The following is a 10,818-nucleotide window of genomic DNA, read 5'->3' on the forward strand; positions in this document are numbered from 1 at the left end:
AAGGACACAATTTTCACTTCAAAGAACAGTCTGGCCACATTGCATTGAGCATTTAGTGCTCACCATGTGACAGTTTGTTTTTTTTAAACTCACAAGCACACATACACCATCTACAGTGGAAAAAAAAAAAAGGCTTCTATCTATCTTAGGCTTCTATCAACCATTTACCTTTCAGAAAATGCATGAATCAAAAATGCTTATACGATGCTACTTTCTCTTCTTGCTCACCTGCTGTGACAAGAGTGAGGTCAGATTCGCTCGCAAAGCAGGCTCTAATCATGTACTTGTTATAATGATCATGCACAAAGTCACGAAGCTGAGGTTACTAAGGCAATGATTGTCCTCTGCTTTACTTTTACTCCATTTCATATTTTACTCCATTTTCCTTTTAAGCCTTTTACAGTCTTTACCGTGGACTCAGTTTTAAGATAGTCACCATCATTTATTTTTGGCAATCTGCCAAAATTTCCTGGGAAATTAAACTCAGACCAAATCATGGGTAATGTTAAGAGTTTTTATTTCAGTCAAACTTGACAGGAATTTCAAGAGGGTATACAGGAAGGAGAGTTGGAGTGATGAGAGGAAATAGTTGGGTGACATTAGACTTTCGATTTCAATAGATTTCAAAAGACTGGCTCATTAGGTACTGTAACACACAAGCAGTTGTACAGGAACCTATTGATTATTCTGCAAGCTTATAACAGAGAAGTAGATACACAAGCAGAATGTGTAAAAAAGCTGAAGGCCTTACAGTTATATGAAATTTTGAAGAAGTATAGCAAGAAACTAGGACCAGAAACAGACAGGCAGTCACAGTATCTATATCCCTATGGTCATTTTAGGTTTAGATTTTTTTAGTACAGCTTTGACATCTCCCAATCAACAGAAGTCAATTATCCCTTTCACTACCCTTTACCCGCTCACTGTTTAGAGTGAGTGAGTAGACAGTTAACAACTGCTTACACTCACGTTATAGGTCATTTTGGAAAATCGTCCCTGGGTTTAGGAGTCATACCAAACCAGAGGTAAAAGACTATCTCTAGAACTGAGGGAGAAAGGAGATTAAATGAAGGAAAAGCAAGGAAAAGCCAAGGTAAAGGCAAAAAAACTGTACTCCTTTCATCTAATTTTAGACAGAAGTTATTAATTCAATCTAGACTAATCAACCAAGCTCCCTTCATAATCAAACAACAGAGAGAGCCTTAATGCTACTGGAGTGATTTATCTCTATTTCAATGCCTATGCTGTGAATTACAACCAAACTGGAATCATCTATATTTCTCTACAGGCCTAAGAGATGGTTTCCTGACAACTGAATTACATTAGATATTCTATTTCCGTATAGCTCACATTATGCGAGCTAAACCGCACTCTCCGCTGAGATGCATAAGTTAGGAGTGAAGTTGCTGTAGATTGCACTTACAGTTGTGAGAGGGAGAAAGAGAGAGAAGAAAGAGGGGCACCTCTAGAAGTCACCCAAAACTCAACTCCCTTAATACCTCAGAATTTTATGACCTTTCTAGCCCAAAATAGTGCAACAAAGTTTCCATCTGGCATGAATATCATGATATCAAACAGATTAATGTAACAGATAAGTATATGACTATATGCTTTTAAAAAGTTACTTTTGAGCTAGAAAAAAAATGATAAATTATCCTATCATCTTAAAATAAATTTCCTACACTTTCAAATTCCAAGGTGAAATAACTTTGTATATTAGTTATTCACTCTGCCTTAATTCAAACATGCACACCTACCTTTATGGTAACGTTTCCTTTTGTTATTTTTCTCATATTGAAGCCTACTGTGGGAATCATATCTTCTGTGAATTGCCCCGACTAGAATACAAACAAAAAGAAAATTAAATTTATTATAAAATACTTGATACACAGCAGATTACTTTCTTGTTTTCAATATAATTTTTTTATTTTACAACACAGTAAAATATCACATTAATTTTCTACAAGAGCACTGGCCAGCACTTCAATTAATGCATTCTCACACCAAGCAAGACTGTTCATCTCAGTCCCTTTAAACAATCTTTTATTCTCTTCAGCAACAAAGATCACCCCAGAAACCATGAGACTTCCGGTAATTCTTCATCAGATCCCTAAGCAAACCAGAAAGCAGCACAGTTAAAATATAGAATCATAGAATGGTTTGGTTGGAAGGGACGTTTAAAGGTCATCTGGTCCAGCCTCCAGTATGATAAAACCGATTATACCAGGCTTTTTCCCTGTACTTTCTCACTACTGTTACCAATGGTTCAACTCCAAACGTAATAACTGGTGAAAGAGTACTCATTTAAAGAGTACTAGACGCAGACCCTTTCCTTCTGACTAGGTGACAGCAGAGGAACCCTGCTGTGGAAGCTAACAGAACGCCATTAAGACAGAAAAATACTATGTACTAACTCAGCACACCATAAACTCAAAACATAAAACCAAACTGTTGCCTCCTCCTCCAATTCACAGAAATATTTTAACAAGACAGACGCTTGTCACCATGCCAACAGGAACCTTACACACATCTACCCACTAGAGAAAACAGCCTTTGAGGAGAAGGGTGAAACTCAGAACTAAGTAGATAACCCATTATTCAATCTTTCTTTTCAAAATGTATCATTACTATCGTATTGTGTCTCTTAGGAGTGGTGCATTAAGATATGCAGATGGTTACTTAAAAGTTATGTCCACACGAAGGCCCAGGCACTCTCTGCCACATACACAGTACTCCTGGTTTTCCAGTCATCTGGAAAGGAGAGTAGGACCTTCTGGACTTGCCATTGCCCTTCCATATCAATCTGCCCACATTCCCTTCACCCATCTCACCATCTCCTGTGCCCTGGGGTTTTTTTTGGAAGACAATATGGGCATGTGGAGACGGAGGGAAGCAGGCATGCTCTAACAGGTCCCTCCCACCTGAGGAGGGATGATCAGAGCTTCAGGGTGCGCCAGAGCAGCTACATGCCTCACAGTGCAAGCACTGCCACCAGCTATCCCTGGTGCTACTGCTGGTCTCTGTATGCTTTCTGCAACTTTTCACTGTTAGTGGCAGAGAAAGAATATGCTATGCCTCCAGTTCGTGTTCATAAACTAAGATTAATTATTTTTAATCTGTGACTTTAAAAGCTGGATAACCTTTGACAGTTACCTGATCTTCTCACAAGATTTTGGGGTCTGGAATTAGATCCTCCAGGCTAGAAACAACTTCCGTCAATTACTTGTTCAACCTTACCTACCGGAACCTTCTTGCTAAAGTCTATACTATGTATCTTCCCCATCTTTTGTTTCTGAAAGTATCTTTTTTCCTCCTCTTTCCTTGCTTCAATGACTTGTCAACAGCAGTGGGAAAAAACAGTGAAGACAAATGCACTTGCAGATTCAAGCAGATACATGTACCCAGCAGTGACAGAAGTTTTTAACTGGATGGAGTGAGACAAAGCAAAACAGCACCCATCACCTGCAGCAGATACTGGCCTAATTTGTTATATATAGTACATTTATTCATGAAGAACAGATATATAAACACATATGAACACATAAACCCTGAGAATGTAGCATCATTACTCAAGCACAGAAATGCCTGGAAAAACAACCAGCCAACGCAGGTGGCTATTGCTTAAACAGACTCACAGAAGGTCAGGATTCTACTTTTGATCGCAAATTATACACCACATGTAATATGCTAAACTGGAAGATAAAAATTAAAAAAAAAAACAAACCAGCATAACTTCTCTGGTATTGGGGACAGAATACAAAGAATTAGTGTCCCCTTTATTGATCTTCAGTATTTTCAAAAATTTTTCATTAGTTGAACAGAACTAGCTACAAATAAAGTATAATGTTCTTTATATTTGCATACAATGAAGAGAAGAAAGTAGTAAGTTGAACCTTTTGCCAGCATTAGTCCAAAACCTCTGATTACTGTGTTTTGTTTCAACTGCTATAAGCACCATAAAGTAAAAAAATCAGTTCAATTTTGCTTACTGAGGAAGTTTTACATGACAAATTGCCTACACTCAAGATGTATAAACAAGTTTATTGTTGTATCTTAGTAAAAAAGATATTTACATCCCGACACAGATGAAAACAACTGATGCCAGAAGTTTGTAATGTCCTCTTTAACTGTTGCTGAATACTGAACTGATGAATACTGCCAGAACCCCTTACCGTAACGACCATGGGTCAGATTCTACTCCCTTACATCAGTGCACATCCATAGTAAAAGGCAGTGACGTTATCCAAGGTTTCCACTGGTAACAGAGGTCTAAATACAGCTCAAACTCTTCAGGGAGGAGATTGTCTCGAAGGGTGCTTACTCAGTGTTAGCATGATAGGATCTCTGAATACTATTGCAAACTGTAAAAAACAGTTAATTTCCTACCATTTGCTTTTATCATCCACTGCAGTCCGCATTTTAAGGAGCCACTATTTTGTGACAGTTATTTTCATCTCATCACAGTCTAGCCACATACGCACAAACGTACACAGAGTTCCCAATCTGTCTGCCATCCCCTTATCAATCGTATTCAATATTAATCTATTATCCATTGCCTTACTCCCAAATTCTTCATCCACTCTCCTTCAGTGATTATCATGGTGTATGGTCTCCAGATTGAAAGCTACAAAGCTTGCACTCAGGGACACTCCCCAAGTCAGAAAACATAGATGCCCTGTAGAATATTCTGAAGTGATACATTTGCTGGCAAAATCAGACTTGCAGTAACAGCAGTGCTCTGATATTTAAGATATTAGCACAAGAGACAAACACATATGATGTCATTCCACAGGTGGTATAGTACAAATGAGTAGATGAACATTTACACAAAGTTTAATACCACACAGTACTGTTAGAGGTCTCTGGACTGCTGTGTTCTTCTTTGGTCTGTTTATGAAATCAAACCAAGAAGCAGTTTAATCCTTCATGCCTTTTCCCCCTTCCTCAGCAAAGCCTGCCCTTGGGCAATGAACATCTCCAATGGGCACAAGGAGTGTCAAGGCCCGTGTTATCGACATTGCGTGAGAGCCTAACAAACGTAACTAAAATACCAGTTCCGGGTATTTTAAGGGTATTGATGGCTGATGTGTCCCAGTGCATACTTTCAGTGCTTTCTGTACTTTCCCTACCCCACTCCTTTTTCCGCTTCTCTCTCTCCGCTTCTTCACTCACATGATTCTCCTATTTTTCCTTAATCCATAATCACGTATGAAAGCAAACAATAAGTATCATATACTCATATTCATCATTGTCTCTATCTCTCTGACTTCAGGCTGTACACCTCCCAGTCTGGTTTTGATTCTTCATCCAGTAACTTTTCAGGATAAGGACTAAAGGACATCTGGAAGTCCAGATCTCATGGCAGGCGAAACTGCAATACATCCAACAGCAGCGACCACCTCGCAGAAAAGGGTACGCAATGAGAAATTAAATATTTAACATATATATTTGTTTCCATCTTCCAATGGAGTGTGAATCTTTGGGATGGGCCCAAATGCAGAAGAGCAGAGAGCACAGCAAAGATGAGAAACAGCATGGTGACAAAATGGAAAACATCATGGTAGGTGTCAGCACTAGAGAGGAACAAGACTGCAAGGCCATCCTCACAGTGGGAAGGGACCACCAAAAACAGACTTGAATGCCGGGAAAGGGCTATTGAGGAATTGTGGGAGGCATTAATATTGATGCAACTGATGGGAGGGGGGAATTTGGTGACAGGGGAGTTGTGGCCTGGGAGGATGCACAATATATTCTGAGTTATTTTGGGATACACTGGCCGTGAAAAGACAACTTTGCATCATGGGCAAGAGACCCACTGCGAGATGGGCACGCTTCGCAGTCAGTTGCAGGAGACATCTTCTTTCTCCCTCCTCAACCAATTTCACACCCAGCTGACCCTGCTGGCGAATTCTCCAGGTGGCAAAAGCTGCAAGGCCTGGCCCCCGCCCGCCGCCCCCCTCCCTCCGCAGCGCACCGCACAGCCGGGCCTCACGGCAGCCAGGCGGGGGCAAAGCCTCCACTTGTTGCCGGGGGAAGCGACGGGGAGCGGGCAGCTCCCTCTGGCCACGCCAGGCTGCCGAGCCGCCGCCCCTCGCCTCACCTCACCGCCCCGCCGCGGCCCCCCCACCCCACCACCGGCCACCGCCCTGAGCGCCCCCCGCCCCCGAAGCCGGGCCAGCGTACCGCCAGCACGGTGAGCAGCGTGGTCTTGCCCGAGTACTGCAGCCCCACCAGGGTCAGCTCCATCTCCTCCCTCCAGAACAGCGAGCGCAGCCACTCCAGCAGCCGCCCCACCAGCGCCAGCATCCCGGCCAGCGCCCCCGACCTGCGGCAGGCGCCCAGCCCCAGCGGCACCGCCTCGCTGCTGGGCATGGGAGCGCGGGGCGAGGCCGGGGGAAGCGAGGCGAAGCCGGGGCCGGGGCCGGGGCCGGGGGTCGGCGGCGGAGGCGGCGAGGCTGCGCGGGGAGCCGAGCGCCAGGCGGGGCCCTCACGTGATGGCGCCGCCACCGCCCTTCTCCCGCTGCCACTTGCTGCAGACAGGGGAGGGGTTTGGGTTGGGTTGGTCTGGCTTGGCCGGGGGCGGGGGAGCGGCGGCGGCGCCGTGCGGGGGGCCCGGGCGGGCGAGTCACGGCCGGGGGCGGGCGGGGGGGTGTCCGCGGTGGGGTCCGGCCCACGAGTCCTGAGGGCCTGAGCGCGTGGCGTGGAGGCACAGCCAGTTTTAGGGAGCTGCAGGGTGGCTCCGGGCGCCAGGATGGACGGATGTGGTCCGGCGGGGATCGTGTGAGGTCCCTGGTGGGAGCGTGGGTCGGCGGCCGTGGGCTGGCTGTCCAGCACCCCGCACCCAGCAAGGGATGGCCGGGGGCTGCGTTTGCAGCACTGGCTCATGAGTTGGTGGACCGAGTCTCCTTGACATGGTTGATTTTGCAGGTCCTTCACCTCTGGTGGTGGCAGTTCTCATGCCCCTAGGACCTCCACTCATCCCATGAAACTCCTCTTGAATTGTTCATCATGTAAGGATGGGCTTTCACATCCAGGGCTTACTGTGGTTTTATCTGGGTTCTTCTCTGACAGTTTTTGGAGAGTCTCCTTTAGCGTGGTTCCTTGCCTCAGCAAGAAACGCTTGTGACAGTGGTTTAGTGTAGTGGGAGATGAGGGGACATGCCACTTCACCAGAAATCTTCTGCTTGCATGGGATGAGCAATGCTTAGCATACAGTCTCACCACACAGCATTAGAGAGGCTTGTTTTCGCCGTAAATACAGAACTAACACTTAAGCTGGCTCCATCTGCCGGTCTCTGAAGCTGTCACTGAAATTATACATGGTGCTCTAGAAGGTGACAGTGCTGGTGGTATTGACTGATGAAGGACTTTCATACAGGTGTAAACAAGGCACTTCAAAAATTTAGTATGGATACTTCTGCTATTGAAACATGGCAAATTCATCCAAATGTTTTGAAATTTGGTTTTCGTGCTCTTTTTTAGGGATGTAATTCAGCATTTTAGAGAACTCAATTTGTGACAAACCCCACTGGTTACATCAGTCAGACCATAAAAACTGGAAGCTCTTGTGACTCTACTGTCAAGAGCACTTGGTTGTCGCCTTGCTGTAAAGGTGAAAAACTTTATGCTTTTTCATGCTCTGGTTGTAGATGCAGTCAAAATGACTCATACTGTAAATCTGAGGTTTTTTTTACAGATACTAATTTATTTACCCTTGTAATTTAATTGAACATTTCCAGAAGGAAATTGGACACTGGAGCTGGCCCTGCCACCCAATGGTATTGTTAGGGAATTATTTTTCATTGCTTCTCAGTATAAAATCTGGAGGAAAGCAGACAGATTTAAGTAGCGAGTCTCAAACAAACAAAAAGAGGCTTACTTTTTTTTTCCCCCCTCAGTAGCATAAGGTGCTGCCCTTGATACAGGTAGTCTCTTTGTCCTAATGCTATTCCCTAGCATTGGTGTTTTGGGTTAGAGCCAGAATTTTGGATGGCACTCTTAAAACTGAGGCAATGATGGTGTCTTCAGCAGTTTCAGAGTGTGTTACAGCTCTCAAAGTTTCTTGGAAAATGGTGGCATGGTGAAAGAGAGGAACCTGATCAGATCCTGCATTGAAGGAGAGCGTAGCAGAACTGTGCTGTTTTGCTTGTCTCTTAGTAGCAGCCTGATGGCCATTCAGTATGTACTTAGATCCTCACCTCAGCCAGCCGTCACAAAATTACCGGGCAGTTACCATTTACATGAAATGTAACTGCAGGGGTCACATGGGTGGAAAAGCTGATGTTCAGGAAATGGGTTATTCTGGTTGGATGGGTAAAAGGACCAGGAAATATTTGACAGGGAAAACACTATTATTTTTCTGCTATGTATCCTGTTATTTTAAAAAAACTTTTTTTTTCAGACAAAGCAATTATTGAATTTTGAGTGAATAAGTGAAATGTTTCTGGCTGCCTTAAAACTGAAAAATATAAGAATTTTTCCCATCTCCACATACCACCCAGCTGGCGATGTGTGATATAAAGACAGTCCATTTGTGAGCGTGATTTCTGGGAATGAAGTGGTTCTGATTACTGCATGAGGGAAAACTCACATAACATTGAGCAGTCTCTATTTTTGCAAGAATTTTTGCAACAATGTTTAAGCTCTGCAATAGTGCTTAAGACTCATAGTGATGGAAGCTTAAAGAAACAATATATTGCAGATACAGTAACGTATTCTGAAAAAATACGTTTCAGTCATACCCTCATAAAAGGCCAGCAGAGGATGGGCAGGTAAATTCAGAACCATTAATTCAGCTTTACACTGACTGAAGTCTTTTACAGTGTTTAGAGGCTCAAAATATAATATTATGAAAAGGTCTTGGAGGGTTTGTCCAAGGCCAAAGATCTGTTATATTGTTCTATAATGTGTTATATCTTTTGTGAAACTGTATGATTATGAAAGGCAATTCTTTCTTTTGCAGATAGTTGGTAATGGAATATTGTATGTAAAAATATTGCTGCCTTGCTGCAATTAGCAGCTCCAAGGACATTCATTCTGTAGCTGAAAGCCTGAGCTGGGGCACAGAAAGCCACAATTCATTATCCTGTGTGACTGTAGACAAGCTACTTAATCTTTCTGGGAAACATTTAACCACCGATAAAGTATTTCACTTTTCTGTCTTATCTATTGAGATCTACACACTTCGGGACCAGTTTAGCGGTGTTGTGGGGCCATGCAGCACCTAGCATACTGACTCTTCCAACTGCTCTGTCACTGAAGTGATAGTAAAGCAGCTTATTCCACTGCAAGGCTTATTTGTGCTATAAAAATTTATAACAATGAATCTTATGTTTCAGATTACAATGGTGGTGATGCCGTGTAAATACATGGTCAGCAAAGCTTGACCTCAACCAACACTGCATATGCAGATATTTCCAGATTTGGGCAGAAACAAGATGTTTGGGACCCACATCCGTAGTTCAGAGTACGACCAAAGAGATCAGATCACAGTATCTGTCCTTTAAGCATGGATTTTAGTGACAGCTGAAAATCTTAATGAGAAGGAGCCTTCAGCTGAATGAAATCTCCAGAGAGGAGAGCATGAGAAGAGGTAATGCCTCACTCTAATATTTTCAGGTTTGTCCTGGTATACTAGATGTTTAGGGGGAAAAAAAAAACCTACAGAAGAAGCCGTACATCTTTTCTGCTAATGAGGCACTGCGTCATTAGTAGAAGGCACTAGTCGTCTTTGTAGGCCAGAGTCAAGCAGCTGCTTTGCTAAAGAGAACAGAAAGACATTGAACTTCTCGGTGCAAGCGCTGTAACGTACGCTCCAGTGTCTATGTGCGTCGTCCGTGCCCTCTGCTGGCTGGAGCGTCAGAGGCGCTTTGCTGTGTATCGTAATAATTTTTCTCAAGCTCCGGGGAAGGAAGGAGTGAAAAAGGACTTCTGTAAGGATTATTGCATTGACAGAGTGGGGCAGATTAAGCTTTTTAGCTCAAGAACTCTACATTTTGAATACCTAAGTTTGGTATATGCAGCATGAAAGCTGAGGTGGTGTACAGAACTTACAGACAGCCTAAGCCTGTGTGTTATTAGTCCCAGCAGTAAGGTACTTCGTGCTCTGTTGTGACATTAACAATATTATCATTCTGGGACTGCAGGGTGCCCTTGGCCTCCCTTTAAAAGGGTGGCTGTTAGGTCCCTGCCTCAGGAAATCATCACTTGACACTGGCAAGCTATCATCTTCTCTCAACCTGCTAGTAGCCTGAGGGAACAGTGTGCTCCAGAAGGAGACTGACAACATGTGGTATATTTCTTCTGCAGGATCTTCAAGTTCTGTTGAATAAATATATTTTCTGAGATTAAAACAAAGGCAGAGAAGAGTGACTATGTATTGTCATATATATGCAGCTGAACACCACGTGCTGAAATTGTTTGCACAGAAACAAAATGTTGACTGAGTATATAAAGTAGTGTTCCACATTAATTTTCATACTGTCTGTTTGTGTCTGATTACTAATCAATAAATACCTTATCAGTTACAAACTAAGGAGTATACAAGCATACACTGAAAAATCTCATCTAATTACTACTGGCCAAGGAGAACTATAATCAACACACCGTGATGATGGTAACACATTAGGGAACGTAATGAAATCCAAAGTTAATCCCTTAAGGATGCTAATATTGATAGGTGCCCTTTACTTTCCCATATGTAACGAGGGGGCAACAAATGCGGGAAGACTTTGCAGTTCTGAGTACTACTGACAGTGAAGAGAAAAGTAGCTGCAGAAGGTTCAGAACATCTACAAGGAAAGAATTGTTCTCTAAAGA

The 10,818-nt window shown here is 43.3% G+C and overlaps 1 protein-coding gene across 2 annotated transcripts in view; it reads right to left on the minus strand.

Annotated features, from left to right (window-relative positions):
- The window catches only part of LOC104474737 (ADP-ribosylation factor-like protein 8B), a 31,655-nt gene extending 25,223 nt beyond the window's left edge, over window positions 1–6,432 (minus strand). For both annotated transcript variants that reach the window (XM_086739986.1, XM_086739985.1), the window contains exons 1-2: window positions 6,184–6,432; window positions 1,758–1,838 (exon numbers count right to left, since the gene is read on the minus strand). In XM_086739986.1, coding sequence (XP_086596112.1) covers window positions 1,758–1,838; window positions 6,184–6,372 — 270 coding nt within the window. In that variant the 5' untranslated portion in view covers window positions 6,373–6,432. The remainder of the gene's footprint in view (window positions 1–1,757; window positions 1,839–6,183) is intronic.
- Window positions 6,433–10,818: the final 4,386 nt, after the last annotated feature.

The sequence above is a fragment of the Chlamydotis macqueenii genome, chromosome 1, assembly GCF_036417535.1.
Source record: "Chlamydotis macqueenii isolate bChlMac1 chromosome 1, bChlMac1.mat, whole genome shotgun sequence".
NCBI classification, from domain to species: domain Eukaryota; kingdom Metazoa; phylum Chordata; class Aves; order Otidiformes; family Otididae; genus Chlamydotis; species Chlamydotis macqueenii.